Genomic DNA, 23,256 nt, shown 5'->3' with positions numbered 1-23,256 from the left:
AGACTGATTTGTGAGGTCCTCAGAAAGACTATAGCTCATTATTACCTAAATGTTCTGTTTTATCTAATTTATCTTATTGGTAAAGTAATCCATAAAAAGTGCTGCTGCTTATTGCAGTTGGCTATTATTAGCTGTTGATAGTCTAGCAATGCTGTCAAATAAGAAATAAGTATTTAATCAATTAAATAAGTCATTTTAGCATGACAGTTAACAGTTGATGTTTATTCATGTTTTGAGATAAGTACAAGACGTATGCAGACATATATTTAACATAAATGCATCCTTTAATTTAAATCAGTAATATAAACATTTTGAACCAATAACATATTACTTATATATATTAGAGCAATCCATTTGAATCAAATGAATGTGGATAGTTTTTGATGACTTATGTTGTTTATGTAATAGTATGTAAATAATGGCAGTAATGCAAATAATGATCTAATGAAGTGAATGTGGGGAACAGTGAGTATGTAAGGCTAAAGGCAAAAAAAGAGACAGCTAGTCATCGGATACAACCATCACATTACCATTGATCTCGAACTGGATGGTTTGCCAGTCAAACACATTTGGGCGGGGCACACGCTGTGCTTGGTTCAGATACAGTGCTTTGATCTGGTTGCCCGGCAACACATAATCCCACATGTTCAGGTCTGTGATTTCACCTGCAAAGCTTTGGACTGTCTCAAAGTCCCCCAAATGCTTGTCAGCATCCTGACCAAGGAGAGCAGTCCCTCGTGGGCGAATAGTGTGGCCTGGTTTATAGATCTGCAATGCACTGCGACGCCCATCTACCCAGAATGCTGCAAGGCCAGAACGAGAAGCCCAGGTGACACACAGATGGGTGCGGAAGGTAGAGAGAGGTGGCAGGTTGTAGAACGCCCCATCACCACTGAGGTATAATGATATACGTCCATCCTTCTCCCTCCAGACGTTCAGCTCATCATAGTCAATGGTGCGATAGGCAAAAAGGATAATCTCCCGTTCGCCCTGCAGCTCAGTGGCCACACGCATGCACAGAGTAAATGCAGACAGACCAAGGGGCTTCTGCGGCATCAGCTTCACAAAACTGAAGTCCGTCTCATAGGGGAATAGCAGGACTTTACCACCCAGACCTACAATGCAGATACAGATTGCACACATTATAAAACAGCATATATGTAATCATACTGAATGAAATCTTCAAATGTAAAACCATTACTCATTTTAAAAGAGTGAATACATTTTAACGTATTATGTACATGTCATGGTACCAGCTCGGGACCAGAACCTGAGCGTGTGTTTGAAGAAACAAAAAACCCCGGTGCGATTGGACGCAAGGAGGCAGATAAGTTTCCTCTGGTTTAATATGCAACAAGAGCCACCATACGGATGTTTTTGTTCGTGTTCTAGGTTGATTTGGGGAAGGAACAGCATGAGAGGGAAGAGTTGATAAGATGAGCAGGATAATTCTTACGGATCGAGGTAGAGAATGAGCGAATGCCAATCAATGACTGAGCAGCTGGCAGTGGCCATCTTACCAATTTATTGGAGTCACGTTACCTTATCTCTGTGTTGCATCCGGTCACTTGGATGGAATCATGTGACAGTACATTTTAATTTATTACTGTCTGTTATCTGCATTTGAGTGCATGAAGCAGAGACCTGTACCCATGTGGCATTAATAATTAAATATGATTGTAGAATGAAGGTGAAAATACATGACAATGAAAGTTGTGTGTGAAAATAACTAATACACTACAAGAGTCAAGTGGCATATCAACATCAACAATAATTTATTTTCATTCATGTCAGCATTTGAATGTGTGAAGCAGATTTTATTTTATGCACACTACAGACACAGTGGATAAAGAACAAATTTAATCATGTAATATGAAAGGGCTTATAAGTGTACCTGCTGACGCTATGCAGAGACCAACGACGCTGCACAGGAACACAGCTGGTGTCCACATCTCACTACAGGAGAGAAATACACTGTCCAAACAACATTTATTTGTATGTGATAAATATTGCCACGCACGGCAAATAAAACCAGATGAGAGTGTGATTACAAGTGCCAGGACATTACACTGAGTTTAGTGTCAACTGGCAACATTTTGAGTAACTTGCATGTTCTTCGGTCCTATCTGATCATATGGTGATCAGGGATTTAAAATGAATCATTGAATGAAAATATACAGTTTATTTTTTTGTTATTCTGGAGCAAAAAACAGTATTTTCACATCTATGCAACTAGTACACAATGTTTTTTTCCTCAATTTTTTCCTCAATCTTTCCTCAATTGCTCACTGAATGCAGGAAGGAAGTCAGCCAGGGTGGGGCATCAGCCAACCACAGAATATCTCTCCTTTTACGATAATAATAATTTTTAAACATCAGAAGTGAATTACTTACCATATTCGTATCTCCCTGTATGGCAAGTGATAAATCATGTCTAATATATGTTTTATATTTTAGATACATGCCTAATGTAATTACATATCTAATATATTTAAAATGTATGTAACATCAATGGCCTGCAACGTTTCAGGTAGTATGTCTAGTCGCATCATCAAACCTGGCTCTTCAATTCCACCTTGCCTGCACTCCATATGAGCTAATTTGCTCATTGTCCAGAAATAATTTAAAGGTTAACTATAATATGACAAAAATATATTTAAATATATTTCAAATGTAAGATTGTTTAATTTACTATACTATAGAGTCTATTCACATAAAGCTAGGAAAGCAGCATGTTGTATTTACACCTACATCCACATCCATCCAAAAACAGCTATAGAGCAAAAACATTTACAACAAAATTCATCTCACCTTGTCAGGAATATTTAGATACGAGTGCGTATGACCTCTGAATGCTGACTGACAAACACACAGACACACACTCATCCTCTTCCCTCCTTGCACTGACCATGACATCAATTCATCACAAGAGAGTGAACAATAGTGGTGGTGTGTGGGGAAGCAGACACGTGATGACTCCTATCAAACAGATAAAAAAATCCAGCTGCACGAGCTGGTCAACATGCTCTTCCTTATTTTTAAATTCCAGCATTATTTTTTCACAGAGTGACAGATGTTAGTGTGTGGATATATATATTCCCCCATTCATTCAGTTTATGCAAATTATTAATTAAACCTAGCAAATTAAAATTATTTTAACAAGTTATTAACCTTAAACCAAAACATTGTCTGTTGTCACACCCTGATGTTTTGATATGTCACTATGTTTGGAATTTTCTATTATGAAGTTTATTTATATGGCACTATTACCACAGAGTTGTTTCAATGTGCTTTACAATACAGTTTTAAAAAAAAAAAAAAAAAAAGACACACAGTACCAAAATATAATATAAATAAACAGGCAGGCACAATAAGGTAAAATCAAGAACATAGACACAATAAAAAGTAGACAAAGGAGGACGCATTCGCATGATCACAGGACAGGGGTTTAATACAAACTTCACAAGACATGGGAACATCTACACGCACAATGACCCGACGGCGAACAGACACGAACAGGATAGTTTTATGCAATTATATAAATAGGAAGCAGGTGAACACGATCAGGGAACATTACACAGGACGAACATGAAACTCCAGTCCGGACTCCGGATCCGGAGTCACCCCTGCCGGTACGGATCATGACATTACTCCCCCCTCAAAGGCACTACCACCTGGGAGTGCCCACAAAACGGTCCATGAAAAGGGGGGAGAAGTCCTTAAGGACGAGTGGCGGTTGTCCTGCACCAGCGGCGTCAGGCCCGGGCCAAAGCACGGCTTGTCCGTGGGGGACCGGCATCCTGTCCGCCGTCCGAAGGCACCGTCACTCCGGTCAGTCTCCGGCACGCCCCGCTGGAAAGTTCGCCGCCTCCCTCGTCTCGGTTAACGCCAGGAGCACCTGAACTGCGCGACCGGTCTCCTCGACCCCACGGTAGCTTTCGTAGGCCATCGAGGTCCGGTCGCACGGATTCGTCGGTACTCCCCCGCCTCCGGAGTCACCAGGGGGAACATGGACCGCGTGACAGATCCTCTCGACCCCACGGTAGCTTTCGTAGGCCGCCGAGAGTCTGTCACGCTTAGGGAACTGATTAAAAACATGACATGGATCATGGCGGGGAACTGGCGATTACCGGAGGTGCATCGCTGGAATCCGGACGAGACGGCGGCATCGGGGGACGTCCATACATGGAATCTTGGACATGGATCTGTGGAGCAGACGTCCTCCCGACCATCCACGGTTCCCTGGATCTCAGCGGGGCGTAGATCGGCCGTGTCCAAGCGGTCGGGTCATTCTGTCACGGGTGGGCTGGACATGGCATGAAGGAGGACGCATTCGCACGATCACAGGACAGGGGTTTAATACAAACTTCACAAGACATGGGAACATCTACACGCACAATGACCCGACGGCGAACAGACACGAACAGGATACTTTTATACAATTATATAAATTGAAAGCAGGTGAACACGATCAGGGAACATTACACAGGACTAACATGAAACTCCGGTCCGGACTCCGGATCCGGAGTCACCCCTGCCGGTCCGGATCATGACACAGGTACATATTCAAAAGCAACCCCAATTGAGTCTAAGCAGAGACAAATCAAATAAGTGGGACAAATTAAAAGACAAATCAATTAAGTGGGTCTTTAAACAAGTCACTAGTGAAACAACACTAGTGAATCTGCATTTCGGATGTTAGGAGGCAGGTTATTCTGCAGTCTCGGTGCTACAATGGCAAATGCCCGATCATCTCTGTGCTTTAAGTGAGACCTTGGCTGCTGATCTGCTGATATAAATACCCTTTTAGGATTATGTTGTTCAAGCAGATTATTTAAGTAACTAGGTGCTAATCTATGTAGTGCTTTATAAGAACTCTTTAACTCTATATGTGAAAGGATGGGAAGCCAGTGCAAACCTGCCAGGACCAGTATGATGTGGTCATATTTTCTAGAACCTGTTAGGAGTCGTGCAGCAGCGTTCTGGACCAATTGCAACTGATGGAAGGTTGACTGATCGAGACCAATGTATAGTGAGTTGCAATAATCCAATCTAGTAATAACAAAAGTGTGATCATAAATGTTAATCATAAATGTTTTGTGGCTCACGTTTGGTAAGTTGAACGTTTGGTAACTTTGAATGACTAGGCCACTCAACACCTTAATGTGCTTCTTCTTGAGCGAATCCTTGGTTACCTTGGCCATGTGTTTTGGATTATTGTTATGCTAAAATGTCATGTCATTGCCATTTTCATTGCCAGATTAATCGAGTAATCGGATAACTCCAACTTTTTAAACAACTCTATCAATAGTGCGTTATGTAACGTCCTCTTAAAATGAGCAAGCAATTGGCTGTTATTCCTCACAAGTTTTTAATTTTCTGTGAAACATTCATGATGTACTATGAAAACTATGAAACATAGGTTAGCCTTTTTGTCCTTAATTTTATTTTAATTTAAAAAGGAAAACAGGATGTACCCCCTGCTATAGCCCATCTGAGAATAAAGAGAAAAAGTATAAAGGTACAAAGGTAGTAAAAAGAAAATATAAATAAACAATTCAAGTATTACTAATAATCCAACTTAAACAATACAGTTTAGTTGTATCCAGATGAGGTAGGTAGGTGGAATGTTTGTCTTTGTGCAAAAATAGAGAGAGAGAGAGAGAGAGAGAGAGGGAGAGAGAGGGAGAGAATTTGCCTTAGTGCATGTGTGTGCAATGCATGTGCAAGCCACTGTGATGTACAATAAATGCTATAAACTCGCCCAAAACTAAATCTATATACTAATGAATGTAGATTTGTCCATCTGTTGCATTTATTATTACTAACTTATATATGGGGAATGTGTGTTTTTAGATGTAACCTATCAGTGTGGCACACGGGAGGGAGAAATGAGGAGGGATGAATTACATGAGAGAGATCTCATGCTTTATCATGCCTTGTCACTATCGACTCATAACACAAATAATCACAAATAATGTACGTTCTAAGAAGCGCTAATGTTAGTTAGCAATCATAAAAATACGATACCTTGTAGAAACTCAGAGTCTGCTTGGAGATTCTTTCGATTAAGGTGCTGTAGCATTGACAAAGTACTTTTATGGTAAGCCAGGTCCGTTTTACAGTGTATACACTGCACTACACAGCGTAAAATGGTCCCACACTTCAGACATTTTAGGCCTTTTACGCACACCGGTATCTAAATTTTTTGCCAATAAATCGCGCCTCCTTCAACAAGTAGCACCCAATATTATAAATCCTATTCTCAAAATTATTAACTCGTTGCTTAGCACCGGCCACCTACCAAGTTCATTCATTCATTAGACCCCTGATTAAAAAGCCTGATCTTGATTGCAGTCAGCTTTCAAATTATAGACCGATATCCAAGGTTGGTCAGTGTTCGGGACTCACACTCAGTCTCAGTGTTTAAATCTAAACTGAAAACACATGTTTTTTCGGGCCTTCTGTTAAAGGCCCAGACACTCATTTCACTTCACTTTGACACAGTGTCAATCATAAAGTCCACTTTATCACAGTGTTAAATTCACCCTAGTTAGGCTGTCCTAGTTAGGGTACCGGGCCACTGTAGCACCAATATACCACTATTACCACATATTTCAGTATCAGTCATACAATGACACCGTCTGCCGCTGCTTCTGTTTGTTTTCTACGAGAAACTGAATCAAATGCACAGACTAATGGCAGACTCCAGTGAAGAGACCAGCAGATAAATCCTGGTTCATGACAACTGCTAAACGATGACTCAGCATGAAACGAACCAGAGGGTCACCACAGCCACCACCACCGTAACAACTACAGCTTCAGGGATCTTCAAATGGACCAGTAACATCATAATGGACACGTAATGTAGACCATGACACTGGACTACACTCTGGACGTCTCCAACCCTACAACTGTAGGACAACTGTTGTTGTTGTTGTAACCCATACTGCCATATTGTCATGTTGACGGAATGAATGTTTGTCTTAAATGGTTTTAATGTTTTATACAAATGTTTGAGAATTAAGAACACAACGGAAAACATTAGAATTTATGTTGAGTGAGGGTGCATGTCATTTTAGAGTTTACACTTTGCATTTATCAGACCTCCTAATTAAGACCATTTTTTGTTGTATTTTACATGTTAAATCTGTGTGCATTGCATTTAGACTATGACTTTTGTATTTTTGTTATTAATTATTATTTACTAATCTATTTTGGAGGCATAACTTGTACCACCTTTTTTCTATTATCCTCTCACAGAGAAATAAAGTCTGTGAAACTTGCAAAGTTGTACAACATGGATTAATTTGAGTGTTTAAGTTTTCTAATTATGTAGGAAAATGTGAAAAAATAAGAGTAGTGTAATGATAAATTGGAATACATTCAGTTAGCTTTCTTTAGTTATGTGAACACCACCACCATTTACTGAACAGACATATATTTATTTGCTGAATGAAGAACTGTAAGTAATGGCAATTGACCTAACTAAGGATTCTTAATAGGAAAAACAGTTATCATACTTGTGTGTATCATAAGGCTAATTGTTGACAGAATTTAAAATTATTAATGCATAGTGTTACTTAGATTTTTTAAGTATTCTCATCTGTTCTTTTTTTACAGTGCAGCATGGTGAGGTTCTGTACAATCTGGTCCCGTAGGCTCTCCAATGAGGATGTATCCTCAATCTAAAATAGAATGAACTTCAATCATTGGCAAAATAAATACAAAATATAATCATACAGTTAGCAACAATGTTATTAAGGTGAGTGGACAAAATTACTCCCTAAATGAAAGGGATTTAGTAATCACCATTACTAAAATGTGATTACCCCCACAACTTCTGTAGCGCTTGGCTTATTTCTTCATTTGTAATGTCTCCTATAGATTAGTTTAGTAGGACTGTCCTGACATGTGGTTGACCAGATCCTTTGAGAGAAAATTTGGGCCAGGTCCACCATGGTGGCCTAGGGGGTAAGAAAGCATACCTATAATCAGAATGTTGCAGGTTCAAATCTCAAACTGAGGTGCCACTCATTGTGTGCATCATGTGTTATGCTGCAGTGTTTCACAATGACAATCACTTCACTTCAATATTGCATGATTTCTTGTAGTTTTCCTTTCAAACATTCCCTACAAAATATCTGTTAAACTGTAGACAAGGTAGAGGCTCTCTTCAGAACCACAAAATATGTATATTGTTTGTTCAGCCTTTTCATCAGAAGAGAGAGAAATTGTCCTGCCTCCATCACCACAAAGCTTTACAAGTAGTACTGCACGATTAATCTAATCGCAGTCGTAATCGCGATGTCAGTCTGTGCGATTACATGAATGCAAAAAACTGTGATTTAAATGATTAGTACCGATTTATTGATTGAATCAGCAACATATCACTCATTCTCTCAAAGTTTGTGAGCTGACTAAAGTCTCACTTCAGTCGAATGTGACGTGTTTGGTCACATGACTTTGATTCGGAGACATATGGGTAGACGCCGCATGATGAGCTACATCGTACAGCAACGTCATCGCCATATTGTGAGCTCTGCTGTGGCGTGAAGCATATACATGTCTATGGAGAGAAGTGCATAAAAATGCCTCACTCTTGTGCTGCTTGGGCCTGTACAAACTGCTGTACACTCCAAACCAGGTCCCGGGGGATTACATTTCATAGGTAAGGCTGGACAATTGTTTTGAATATATTTGGTCATTATAAAATCCCATTTTATAAGTCTTAACCTTAGCTAAGATAGGCTAAGCTAGCAAAGCTATGCATTCCTGTGTTCAAGTCAGCCTCCAAACAACTTTTTGGCTAAACATAGGCAGTAACTATTTAGACTGTTCTTAGCTGTTTAGTTAACTTTTCTCAAACGTTGCAGGTTTCCTTTAGAAATTCACCTCAGTTTACAAATCTTAACCTTAGCTAAGCTAAGCTAGCAAAGCTATGCCTCCATGTGTTCAAGTCAGCCTCCAAACAACGTTTTGGCTAAACGTAAGAACTATAATACGGGATTTTATAATGGCCAAATATAATCAAAACAGTTGTTTAGCCTTACCAGGGTTTGTCGTACGACAGTAATGTAAAGAGTTTTTTGTGATTATTTAATCTTGTAGAATAATTATTTTGAAAGCACTGGGCATTTCAAGTTGTTATAAGTAGTTTGTATGTTTCACTTTGAAATTAAACATTTCACTATTAGTAATTTGTATGCGACTTTTCATTGATATACAAGCAAGTGCCCTTTATCATATCGCAAATCGCAATATTGATCTCAATAATTGCAATATGTCTTTTTTCCCAAAATCGTGCAGCTCTATTTACAAGGAGGTTTTTGATTTCAGAGAATGTTCCCCTTTTGAACACCTCCATCCCAGATTTCAGACCATGATAGACCAGAGAGACCATATATTATCAGGCACATCTAACCAGAAAGAAACAAAAGTTGTAGAAAAGATAACCATTTTCTTACTCTGCTACTGTCCTCGTCACTGCTGAAGTACTCCTCATCCTCTACTACAATAGGTTATACAGTGGTGTGCTATTAGTCAAAGATAACATAATTGAACACAAAATGCAGTTTTTAAATGAAGGTTTACGTTATTAAGGGAGAAAAAAACTCCAAATCTACATGGCCCTGTATGAAAAAGTGATTGCCCCCCTTGTGAAAAAACTTAACTGTGAGTTCAATTTCTGTAGTCACCCCCAGGCCTGATTACTGCCACACCTGTTTCAGTCAAGAAATCACTTAAATAGGAGCTACCTGACACAGAGAAGTAGACCAAAAGCACCTCAAAAGCTAGACATCATGGCAAGATCCAAAGAGATTCAGGAACAAATGAGAACAAAAGTAATTGAGATCTATCAGTCTGGTAAAGGTTATAAAGCCATTTCTAAAGCTTTGGGACTCCAGCGAACCACAGCGAGAGCCATTATCCACAATTGGCAAAAACATGGAACAGTGGTGAACCTTCCCAGTAGTGGCCGGCCGACCAAAATCACCCCAAGAGCGCAGAGACAACTCATCAGAGAGGCCAAAAAAAGACCCCAGGACAACATCTAAAGAACTGCAGGCCTCACTTGCCTCAATTAAGGTCAGTGTTCACGACTCCACCATAAGAAAGAGACTGGGCAAAAACGGCCTGCATGACAGATTTCCAAGGCGCAAACCACTTTTAAGCAAAAAGAACATTAAGGCTATACAGCAAAATTAGCAGTGTTAATGCAACATTAAAAGAGTCGTTTTCAACACTGGGCCAGATTACATATGGTCCTGCCCTGTAGAGTGTAAAAATCACACTAACCTCAGTTAATTTTACTCTGACTAGTTATATTTAGTAGTAGAGTAAGCCTGCATTAACACTCACAATTGTTAATATACTTTTACTCTAAGCAATAACTAACACTCTCAGTGTTATTTAAATATGAGTGTTACTTTTTAAGGGTTTGTCTAAATCAACACCAATAAATCTTAGTAAGTGTAAAATCTATGTAACACTAAACATGGATGAAATAACTCTAATCAGTGTTACTAACCAATCAAACCAGTGTTACAAAAATGTTCCTATCAAAAATCTATTGTTAATCATATTTTTATTGAAATCACACAAACTTTTTAATGCCTCAATCATACACAACCAAAAGCATGACAAAAATATTTGTTAAAGAACGAACAAACTATTGTCTTGAAAATCTTGAATAGTTTTATTGAACTGAGCATAAAACATAGTTTACATTTTTAACTTCCTCACACAGGAAATAATATATAGAAAACCTGTTGACTTTGCTGAAAATGAACCTGACTGGACCAGCTTTACTGACCTTATTCTCAGAATTCTGACTAATTAAGAATTAAAGTACTAAAATGACTAATCACGACTGCATAAAATGACAATATGGAACAATGAACAGGGAGGAATCTTTAGTACAAAGTAACAGAAAAAGGCATGAAACAAATAGCAGCTGCTAAAATACAAACACACCTTCTGAAAGACCACAAGGTGCTTCTCAGCTTGGGATGCTGAAATCTTGCCAGGTCTTTTGCGGCCCAGACAGGTGGGAGGAATGAGGTGGAGCAGAAGAATGATGGAGGAAAGATCACTGTCCCAGCCTGTGGGAAAAGACATGACAAAAATAAAATAAAAATGTTTTGACAAAATATCAGTTGAGTATATGAACCTATGAAAAGGATATTAAAAAAATGTTGCCACTAACCTCTCCAAAAAATTGGAAGCAACCTCTTCTCCGAATTCCAGGATGAAGTCTTGACCAATCTAAACAAATGGAAAAACAGCTTAGAACAATGCAACAAGGTGTCATTTAGAAAGATTGCTAACGCACAAAACGGGAAAGTAACACAAAATCGGCGTAAGTAACTTTCTTTGCCAAGTTTTGATTTATTCAAAAAACTATTTGTGTAAAAATAAGAGTTACCAAGCCTTTGATGTCTTTGAAGCGAGGAAATTCCGTCAAGACATCAGATGATCTTATTTCATCCAGGACCATCTTGCGACAGTAGTCAAAATTCATCTTCATCTTGTTCTTGATAGTGGCCTCATCCGAAGAATATTTCATGAAGTAAATGGCCTCCTTACACTGCTCTTCATTCATAATCCCAGGGTTAAATGAAGCACCTCATCTGGCTGTTGGTCCACCCTCAGTCAGCTGACATGATGATCGTCTTCCCTCTGATGAGGTGCTCTTCCTTTGGATAGTTTTAAGCCTCCATGCTAGGTAACCACTGCCACTCTCCCCATCATAGAAATGTTCCTTTAAATTAGAACAGGTTAACTACGTGTTAGAAAGATAGCATTACAGTCAAAAGCCAAAGATAATTAAAATAACTTATGTGTTCTAAATTATTTAAATGTTGGTCTAACATATCCATTTTTGGAATACGGATCCCGCAGGTTTGGAAAAATTTCAATGATGCCTTGAGCGTATAGCTCTCTCACACACCGTGGTGGTGCTGTCCTGAGAGGAATAAGAGTGACATATTTATTTGATGTGTAAAAATAACTTCCAAAGCATAATACATTTCTCTATAAATATTGATATTAATAAAAAATAAAGTAACCCATGCATTTCAGTCATGTCTGCAGCAAGAATGTTAACTAGCTTTCGCCGTGAGGAGTCTGTCAGGCTGTGGGTCCGAATATATTCCCTAATAAGTTGATCTCCACCTGGTTTCTTGCTCAGAGCAGATTCAACCAACTGTTAACAGACATTTACAAATCCTATTCGTAATTTTTTTTATCATGTTAGCAAAAACTTACACCCAACCTGTTTTGAAGCTGTATCCGTCCATTGTACTGTCATCCATTTACTGGGAGGACTTTGATTCTCATCGTGGATAGGATCATCAGAGCTGCACTTCATAACTTCCAGGATGATTACATCATCAGACTTGCTCTGTGAAAGCGGTGATGCTGAATTTGTCACAGTTTCATGTACTTGAGAGAATGATGCTTCCCGATTGCAGTCAGATGACAGTGATCCTTGAGAACTATTGAACAAAGTTCTCTGAGACTCCAGAACTGAGAGAGAGAGAGAGAGAGAGAGAGAGAGAGAGAGAAGCAAAAATAAATTTTCACTGGTTGTCACCCCAAAGTCTTAGGGTACTTTGGTCATAATCTGCATGCAGTGATATTTAAAAAAGAAATAAGAATAGAGAAAAATCAAATTTACCATTGCCAAATGTGATGGTGAATATACCAGTTGTGGGCTCCTGCACAAGCTCCTCAAATATTTCTGCATCCACCTCAGTTCCTGTCTCATCAAAAACTCTGATGTCCTCATCGACAGGTGAAATTGAGAACTTCACCAAAGCTTAGAAAAAAATACAATGAAATTGTAAGTCTAAAATATTTAAACTACAATATTTAACCTACTGCCCAGCCGCACAAAATTGCCTAAAACTTGTAAAACAGGTGTACCCAAACCCATGCTGTTCTTGAACCATTTGGAGTATATGCATGGTTTTGGACTCTTTTGAAAGGAGATACTCTGTAGTTTATTCCTCAGTTGTCAGAATCACTGTATGTCATACTGTTAATAAGTAATAGAACTTTAAACACACTAAAGAAGAAAGAAATGTCACACATGACAAATTCTTTCACCAGTTTTATTTGGGATAACTAAAGATGCTGACTTTTAGGGGCAACACTGGATCAAATCCTCTTTAACAAATGTTTGCAATAACAAGTTAATGATGGCTTACCAGCTTTCAAGAATTCTTCCATGCTTGGCTCAACAATCTTCACATATTTCTGTTCCTTATCGATTTTTGTTTTAATTAGGATGATGGCATCTTAAAAAAAGAAAAAATTATGAGTTAAAAAAACAAATGTAATTTGTAATAATATCATAAGACTATCAACGTCTGAAAGCACAGTGGCAAATTTAATGCAGTAGTAGTGTTAATTTCGTCACCTATTTTTAATTTAGTCTTAAATGCTAAATAGGATGGCATATTGAATGTTTAAGCTAGCTAACAACTCGTTGCACTTGCCAAATATGTCTGAGTCATTGTTCTAAAAGCTGCGCCTATGCTCCATCGTGCCTTGTACTGTAAATATCTTTATGTACTCAAAGCTTTTCTCCATGTTCACTGTGTTCACAATGAATTGTGCGATAGGATCACGTACGGTTGTTTAGCCGCTGTTAGACCTGCATGTGGGTACTTTTATCCCTTGAACAGATCGCTTAGATTTATAAGGGATAATGCCAATTACTTCCATTGGTCAAACTTCCATTGGGCAAGCTTCTGTTGTGGCTTTTGCATCTGCACTTGCCATCTCTAGCCCCTCTAATAAAAGCTGCCTAAAAACTGCAAAATAAATAAATAAAGGGAAACGTTTGAATGACAAAATAATATAGTTTATCATGGATTAATCTTGAAAATGGGAATGTATAGAAGTAGCAATTCACCACTATAAGTTGGTGTAAAGATTTTAAATGTGTGAATAATATACTATCCAAATTTGATATAGGTAGAAAACATTCAACGTATAACTTTTAGTTATGAAATATGTAACCAAGAGCATTATTTATGTATTTAAATGCAGTTCATAAAATACAGTGGGGCAAAAAAGTATTTAGTCAGCCACCAATTGTGCAAGTTCTCCCACTTAAAAAAGATGAGAGAGGCCTTTTCATCATAGGTATACCTCAACTATGAGAGGCAAAATGAGAAAAAAAATGTAGAAAATCACATCTCTGATTTTCAAAGAGTTTATTTGCAAGTTATGGTGGAAAATTAGTATTTGGTCACTAACAAAAGTTCATCTCAATACTTTGTTATATACCCTTGACGGAGGTCAAACGTTTTCTGTATGTCTTCACAAGGTTTTCACACACTGTTGCTGGTATTTTGGTCCATTCTTCCATGCAGGTCTCCTCTAGAACAGTGAAGTTTTGGGGCTGTCGCTGGGTAACACGGACTTTCAACTCCCTCCAAAGATTTTTTATGGGGTTGAGATCTGGAGATTGGCTAGGTCACTTCAGAACCTTGAAATGCTTCTTACAAAGCCACTCCTTTGTTGCCCGGGCGGTGTGTTTGGGATCAGTGTCATGCTGAAAGACCCAGCCATGATTCATCTTCAATGCCCTTGCTGATGGAAGGAGGTTTCCACTCAAAATCTCACAATACAAGGCCCCATTCATTCTTTCCTTTACACGGATCAGTCGTCTGGGTCCCTTTGCAGAAAAACACCCCCAAAGCATGAGGTTTCCACCCCCATACTTCACAGTAGGTATGATGTTTTTTGGATGCAACTCAACATTCTTTCTCCTTCAAACACGACAAGTTTTTACCAAAAAGTTCTGTTTTGGTTTCACCGGACCATATGACATTCTCCCAATCCTCTTCTGGATCATCCAGATGCTCTCTAGCAAACTTCAGACGGGCCCAGACATGTACTGGCTTAAGCAGGGGAACACGTCTGGCACTGCAGGATTTGAGTTCCTGGCGGCGTAGTGTGTTACTGATGGTAGCCTTTGTTACAATTTTGTTTCTGTTGTCCTTACACAGCTCTTTGGTCTTGGCCAAAGTGGAGTTTGGAGAGTGACTGTTTGAGGTTGTGGACAGGTGTCTTTTATACTGATAATGAGTTTAAACAGGCTCCATTAATACAGGTAATGAGGGCAGGACAGAGGAGAAGTTATAGGTCTGTGAGAGTTTTCCATCATAATTACTTAATTACATAATTTTTGCCCCACTGTATAGTGTGACAGAATAGTCATATGATGTGATAAGACAACCCTGTCACCCCTTATGACGTTGTGTCACACCATATTCAAATTCTAATTTTATTTGTCACATACATAGTCATACACGGTATGATATGCAGTGAAATGCTTTTAGCAACTGTTACAGACCACCTAACAATTGTTCGGGAACAGCACCATGCAGGACAGACAAGCCCTACAGTGGGTGGTTCGATCAGCCAAACGCATCTTTACTTTACTTTATTTGGCAGACGCTTTTATCCAAAGCGACTTACAATGGGAAGACACCAGCATCATCTGTACCTAACAATCTCTGAGCATGCTCTTCACTGACAAGTCTGAGCCTTATCAGGGCTCTTAGTTTGTAAACTCAATATTCTATAGAAATCGAACGAGAATTGCTGGTGTCTTCCTCTTGTAAGTCACTTTGGATGAAAGCGTCTGCTAAATAAAGTAAAGTAAAGTAAAGTAAAGTAAAGACCACAGTATTGCAAATGTTGCAAGTATACAATGAAAACCAATATGCAAATGTTGCAAACATAACCAAATATTACACTTTTATGTCTTTAACATAAAAGATGTATAACAGGAAGGGTGAAGGTGTGCAAATGTTGTCCATGTATAAAGATAAAAAAAAAAGCTTAAAAAGTAAAAAGAGCAGAGATTTTGTGCAAAGTGATTTTGTGCAAAGAGTCCAGAGTGATTGAAAGTGCTGGAGTGTATTGGAGTTCTATGTAGTGTCGTTGTTGAGAGCTCAGATAGCCTGTGGGAAGTAGCTCCTCCTCATTCTCTCTGTGTTGGACTACAGGGAGCGGAAGCGCTTCCCTGATCGCAGCAGAGAGAACAGTCCATTGTTGGGGTGGCTGAGGTCCTTCACGATCTTCCTGGCCCTGGTCCAACACCATTTGCTGTAGATGGATTGAAGGTTAGAGAGCTTGGTACAGATGATGCGTTCGGCTGATCGAACCACCCACTGTAGGGCTTGTCTGTCCTGCATGGTGCTGTTCCCGAACCAGGTTTAGATGTTTCCCGTGTGGAGGAGATGTGAGATGGCGTTGTCTGTACTTCGATTGGGTCTGTAGGCAAATTGTAGTGGGTTGAGTGTGTCCGGTAATGAAGAGATGATGAAGTCTCTGACCAGCCCAGCCGTTCAAAGATCTTCATCACTACTGATGTGAGTACTACAGGGTGGTAGTCGTTGAGGGAGGCAGGATGGGTTTTTTTTGGGACCGGAACAATTATGGATTCCTTGAAACATGTGGGGATCACCGACTAAGATAGAGGTTGAATATCTCTGAACACAGGTGTAAGCTGGTCTGCGCAGGCTCTGAGGATTCTCCCCGAGATGGTGTCTGGTCCTGTTGCTTTCCTGGAGTTCACTCTCTTGAAGGCTCTCCTCACGTCATGCTCTGTGATGATGAACACGTTCTCGGTGCTGGCAGTGTCCTCCTGTCTGCAGCTGTTGGAGCCGCTAGCCGTAGCATCGCTAGCGTCTTTAGCTGCAGCCTCAAAGTGAGCATAGAATGTCTTCAGCTCGTCTGCCAGAGACACGTCCGCATTTGTCTTACCGGATGTTTTATAGTCCGTTATTGTCCTTAGTCCCTGCCACAGGCTCCTAGAGTCGCTCTGTTTGAGTATATGGTCCCATGTCCCCGGAAGCAAGCCCTATGTTATAGGTTGCGGGGCGAGATTTCAGAGCATCGCGGATGGTTTTATCCATCCACGGCTTCTGATTGGGAAAAGTTCTGATGATCTTTTTCTGAACAGGGCATGAGATTGTGCTGTCGTGTAACAATGGTCTAATATGAGGTTTCATGTAGCATGAGATTAAGCAATGTGCTTTTATGCTAACATCCTAAAAGCATGCTAACTACAATATGACAATATAGCTTTCAAGGTAATATTGACTGAAAAGTTATTTCATTGGGGCATTTTCATGTAAAAGGGACCAAAAGAGGCATGCCATCTCAAGCTGTGCTGGGTTCTGGAATGCAGCCACTTCTTGTTTCTGAATGTCCCCCTCTGACAAGGCCTTGGTTCCAGCTGTTGCTCTCAATAGAAATCTGCCTGTAACCCTCTGTCATGGCTATGATATGGATATCACGATGAGATACAAGAATTCTGGCTGACAAGGTGGTACCTGGAACTTTCTGGTTCTGTACTGCAGCCTTTCTGGTTTTGTGTTAGTCACAAATGAGGCAAGCAGAATGTAGTTGCTGACTACCTGTCAAGGCTGCTGGGTAATGTTACACTTGTAGGGAACACACAAGCTGGTTGAATCTCATCATGAGCCTGCACAGCCCATCCAGCCCTGCTGGATGTTATTCTTTGTTCATAAAGCATTGCATTTGGAACAACCCCTCCCTCTCCAATGAAATTCCAGTGCAATCAAGGACCTCAACCCAATGACATTCTGGCCAGGGGTGACCTTTCCCAAACAACTCTAATGGACCCAAGCATCTCCACTGATAAGAAAAAGCACAGACAGCCCCCCTTAGCAGACAGGCTGGCGCCGAAACCAGCATACCTTTCTGCTAAGGCTGAACAATATGGACAAAATTTCATATCTCGATTTTCATGCCAGATATCTCGATATCGATACGATATGATACGATACAATACAATATGCCTACAGGTTCGGTGAAAACCAAGCATTTCTCAGAAAAATAAAAACATCATAATACAAAAAAATTTGGAAAGTGTAGTTTTATTTTTAAGAACTCACTGCCAGTCATCAACATTAACATAAATTACCATTAAGAAAAATTACAAAAGAAACATTTTACTGCAGCTCTGCTTTAACAATAAATAACAAATGCAGCAGCTGGTGGAACATTTAAAGTGCATTTAAGTGTAACATTTATGTTCTTCAAAAGATCACATAACTATGCAGAAAATGCATTTGCTACTAACAGAGAGGTAGTTACAGGCAGCACAACTTCTACAGATTCTTTGCCAGGAACACTAGCTTGTTAACCATGTCTGGCTTCAGACAGGACCTCTGACAACTCACAATGTTGCCTGATGCACTAGAAATTCTCTCTGAGGGAGAGCTGGTGGCCTGCATGCACAAGTATTTTCTTGCCATGTTGCTGAGCTGGGGAAAGTTGACTTTGTGAGTTAATCTCCACCACAGAAGGGGGTCCTTGTTGTTGTCAATTGTGGGGGACTGGACGTAGGCACTCAGCTCAGCTTCTATGGCAGCAGTGGGATCGATTGGTACTGTTGCACTTGCGGTGGATCTTTTGAAGAAACTTCCCAACGACTTCTTAGCCTTTTTGGTGGGTGGGGTTGAAACTTCTTCCACTCTGGTCTCTCTGCACTCAACAGAATGCTAGAAAATAGTAAAAACAAAAGAACAAACAAGAAAAAAGAATTTAATTAGTTTTATATATGAATGATCATTACTGTATGATCAACACAATTCAGCTAAATTTAAACTTAAATATTTACTAAAATGTAAGATAATGCATTTAAATGGAAGGAACTCTTCTCATTTACTCCATTCTAACCATTGTGTTCCATCATCTTCATCTCTGACACCAGTCTGGCTTTGACGGGGACGTCGTTGACACTGATGTATTGTGTCTTGTATCTTGGATCTAAGAAGGATGCCACATCCAAGGGCTCTTGTGTAACTCTCTCTTCAAACTTGCTGTTATCACCCTCCTCTGGTGCCAAGATGGTTGTGTTAAACAGGTTGAGTACTGGTTTGATGTGTGAAACACTAATGTAATCCTCCCCTGACAGAGCATCTGTGAATTCAAGCAGTGGTCTCTCTCTCTCTTTCTCTCTCTCTCACTCACTCACTCACTCACTCACACAGACAGACCTCTCTCTCTCTGTCTCAAAGTTATTACAAATAAACATAACGTACCTATTGCCAGGTGTAGCCTGTGTCCGAAGCACTGAAGGCACATCCAGCCTTTCACCTCCATAGCCTTTATCAAGTTCGACACATTATCAGTTGTCACACAAGCCTTCAAGTTCCAGTCTGCTAACGCACCTCTCATCTCCTCCGCTATATTATCCCCGGTATGCTCCGCGGGGAAGAATGATGTCTGCAGACAGCGGGTCTTGAGTTCGAAGTTTGTGGTGATAAAATGGACTGTTAAACTTATTGTCACTGGCCGAGTTCGGGGACGCATTCACAGGCAGCGGGTGGACAAGTCGTCGTACTGGAAGAGGAGGACTGGAGGCACTTGGCCAATGATAAGGCGGCTGGAGGTGAGCTGGAACAGGAGTGTGGCCATGGAAGCGCCGCAGCGCGGCAGGGAGGGAACTCTGGCTCCGTGGGGGGTAACGGGGAAGATCGTATTAGCAAAAGGGGGCAGGCAAACTCAAGGTCAATGGCGGACAAAGGTCGTGGTCACAATGGAGAATCCGATTAGAGATCATCGTCACAAGAGGGGCAGGCAAAGTTCTAGGTCGGGGAGAGGCAAAGGTCGTGGTCATGGATATCAATCAGTTGGGCGTGGGGAAATAAGGCTGGCGTCTATGGAAATATATTCGTCAAAGAGCAGGCAGTGTCTCCTCAGTGTCACCTAGCTTTTATACTTGCCGCTGCCCTCTCTCACTTCTGTTTCTGGGTTGGCGTCTCCCCGGCTGGTCTGGCACTCTCTGGTGGGCTGGAGGTGTATTGGCCGTGACACTTATGTATGGTTCAGCTGTCGGCTTGTCCACAGGTCCGTGGTTGTGGCGAAATGATTGATTTCACGGAGCTCGGATTCAACACTCATTGTGTTGCTTTGCTTTGGCTTATTTTGGGATGACTGAGAAGTCCCCGGTGTTTCTCTCATTGTCATGCACTCTTCATGCAGCACACAATGGTGATGTTTCGGGTGGTGAAACATGTTTGTTGTGCTACCTTGCTTAGTCGCAATTCTTGTTAAGCACGACCTGCACATCGTCTTTTCTGAATCCAAAATACCTCCAACTAATGGAAGATGATTTATGTTTTGGCACCAAGTCAGATTCTGCACTACCACCGGCCGCATTATCTCCCGCACTCATTTTCTTTCTTTTTAATTTCTCCGCTGTCTCTGTAGTGTGTGCGCGCTGTCTTTAGCGGTGCATTCAAGGGCACTCGTAAAACTGATGTTCGTTGTGTGACTGCCAGAGTTGTATGAAGGGCGGGCGAGCGCGGAGAGGGGAAATCTATATCGTCTATATCGTTGCTTTTTTCGATAGTAATATCTTGCAAGTTCATATCTAGATATAGATATGATAACGAAATATTCAGTCCTACTTTCTGCATCTCTTCACATGGGATTCATACACTGCTTATGTGGGTTGATCACACTGGAGTCCGTATTCCTTATTACAGTTTTATTACAGAACTTGCATGAGTACTACAAACATTTTAGCTTCTATTCTCACAGTGGTAAAGAATCATACCCCGCTCTAGACCAACGAGCCATGTGTGTGTGTGTGTGTGTGTGTGTGTGTGTGTGTGTATATATATATATATATCCCCCCCATTACAGCACTTTTTTCATTTTCTGCAGTGTATATTTATGTTTTGGTAGAGTGACAAAATTCAGTTAAAGTGAACAATAGCATTGTTTCTTGTTCATTCATATGGATATGATGTAATTCAATTACAGTATATTCCAGAAATACTTTTTTCAATTCTCTATGAGCATATTGCTTACTGCATGTATTTATGATTAGGATTTAGGATGGGGTTTTGAGCTGTTGCACACTGAACAAGCAATTTTTTCTTTCTCATTCAGAACACAATACCACATGCTCTGTGTTTAGTAGATTCTAGTAGATGTCCCCACAGGGGACAGTTCTGGCACTGTTCCTCTTCACCATCTACACTGCGGATACTTATAACTCCACCAACTGCTTCCTACAGAAGCTCTCTGATGACTCCGCAATAGTCTGCCTCAGCAAAAATGGGAACGACAAGGAGTACAGAGAACTGATCCGGGACTTTGTGAACGGTGCCATGCAGAACTACCTCCAGATCAACACTGGAGACAGCTGGTAGTAGACATCCGCAGACACATACATCCTCCACTACAACCACTGGAAATTGAGGCTGTGGAGAGCTACACGTACCTTGGTGTTCATCTTAACAATAAACTTGGACTGGACTCACAACTCTGATGCCCTCTACAAGAAAGTGCAAAGTAGGATGTAGCTGTGGCGGAGGCTCAGGTCTTTTGGTGGTGAAGGGTCCATGCTTGAAGACTTTTTATGACTCTGTGGTGGCCTCAGCCATCTTTTATAGTGTGGTCTGCTGGAGAGGTAGCATCTCTGCTGGGGACAGAAAGAGACTGAACAGGTTGATCTGGAGGGCCAGCTCTGTTCTAGGATGCCCTCTGGACACAGTGGAGGTGGTGAGTAAGTTCCCACCCCATGAAGGAGATATACTGTGTGTGTGTCCACTTTTTTTTTGCTGTTCTTATCTTGTACTGTCCACTTTCTGCTGTGACAATGTAAATTTCCCACTTGTGGGACTAATGAAGGATCATCTTATCTTTTATGACCGTTCCATTTTCAGTTGCCAATTCACCTCTGAAGTTCTTGGAGAGTTGGATCTGAAGCAATGAAGTGAAGTGATTGTCACTTGTGATACACAGCAGCACAGCACACGATGCACACAGTGAAATTTGTCCTCTGCATTTAACCCATCACCCTGAGTGAGCAGTGAGCAGCAATGACAGGTGCCTGGGGAGCAGTGTGGGGACGGCGCTTTGCTCAGTGGCACCTCATTGGCACCTTGGCGGATCAGGATTCGAACTGGCAACCTTCTGATTACGGGGCGGATTCCTTAACCATTAGGCCATGAACACCATCAGCCTGGAAGAAGAGATGTGCTGGACAGACATGATCTAATTTTCACCTGCTTCATTATCGTGCTGTTCCATTATCATCCTTGGGGCATGCAACAGGGTGTCTACAATGTGCATCTGAGTGCCTTTCTTGTATACAAGTTGTATTTCTGTAGTCTCAGAATCATGCGTTGCAACATAGCTTCTTGAGTTTTGTCACTAATGGCTGGTGATGTGTTTCAATTTTCCATTATTGTAGTCTTTCAATTTGGTGCATGCAAAGATAACTACTAGCAATTTTTTTTCGATGGCATATTTCTTTTTGTGTTAAGTATTCAAGAAGAGTCAGAACACCTTCCTGAAGACATGGCTGACTGGTTTCTGCACATTGTAGTAGAGTGGGCGGCCTGGGCAGGCACTGTTTCAAAGCATCTTCAGGTGTTGCTTTAGCCTTCAGGTGTTGTTTTAGCCTTTGTGTGAAGAAGTGTTGATGTCTCACTGAAACGATTTAATTTTCCTAGATTTATAATCCCTATGAACCATTGCAGAGCTGTGACATTTTCAGGTACATGAAAATGTGCAAAAAATGCTTGATTCAGCACTTGTCTGAAGTGACGGTCATGCTTCTTTTCCCTCCAACGATGATGTCTTCCACAATGAAAGCACAGGGATATGTAGCCAAGATCTATGCCATGAGACACTGGAACACTTCGCTGGCTGAGTTGATTCTAGATGGCATTCTCAGAAAGTGAAACCTATGAAATGGGGCGCTGAAAGTTGTTAGCACAAAGACTATCTGCCAAAACTTTTTTTTTGCAGTACAGAGAAAACTGTTGAATTGCGCATTTGGACAGCAGCCTCTTTTAGGATGATCCGGACGTTTAAGGCAGTGCTTCACAATCATTTTCTCTTAGCTAGTTAGCTGCCCTCATTCTTTGGGCATGTAATGTTGCTTAAGCTCAACCTGACCAACTGGAGCAACCTCAGATCATACCACTGAGCCCACAAGCTTGAACGCTAGGAACCAGGCATGATGGCTGACCACATACCATTTACATTTACATTTAAGGCATTTGGTAGATGCCCTTATCCAGAGCGACTTACAATGTGCTTTCAAGTTACCATCGATGAAGAGATCAATTCTGGTTCACTAGGACCCCCAACTATGAATACAATCTTTTTATTCACTGTTATAGATTCTGTACACAAGTTCGATAATAAGAAAGTTACAAGTTAGTCTAAATATTC

The 23,256-nt window shown here is 40.6% G+C and overlaps 1 protein-coding gene across 2 annotated transcripts; it reads right to left on the bottom strand.

Moving 5' to 3' along the window:
- Positions 1-201: 201 nt before the first annotated feature.
- On the bottom strand, positions 202-2,937 carry LOC114781672 (pentraxin fusion protein-like). 2 transcript variants are annotated; one of them, XM_028968009.1, is made up of 3 exons: positions 2,812-2,937; positions 1,895-1,974; positions 202-1,115 (listed from the first exon to the last, which is right to left on the bottom strand). In XM_028968009.1, exons 2-3 carry the CDS (start codon positions 1,950-1,952, stop codon positions 502-504), a joined length of 672 nt encoding a protein of 223 aa, XP_028823842.1. In that variant the 5' UTR covers positions 1,953-1,974; positions 2,812-2,937; the 3' UTR covers positions 202-501. The 2 variants fall into 2 exon arrangements, with proteins under 2 accessions (XP_028823842.1, XP_028823848.1); XM_028968015.1 differs by having other exon boundaries at positions 1,895-1,956; positions 2,812-2,895.
- Between the last annotated feature and the right edge of the window lie 20,319 nt (positions 2,938-23,256).

This window comes from Denticeps clupeoides, chromosome 2 (genome assembly GCF_900700375.1).
Source record: "Denticeps clupeoides chromosome 2, fDenClu1.1, whole genome shotgun sequence".
In the NCBI taxonomy this organism is placed as follows: Eukaryota; Metazoa; Chordata; class Actinopteri; order Clupeiformes; family Denticipitidae; genus Denticeps; species Denticeps clupeoides.
The sequence above is the reverse complement of the archived record's forward strand: the minus strand, read 5'-3'. Positions and strand labels throughout refer to the sequence as shown.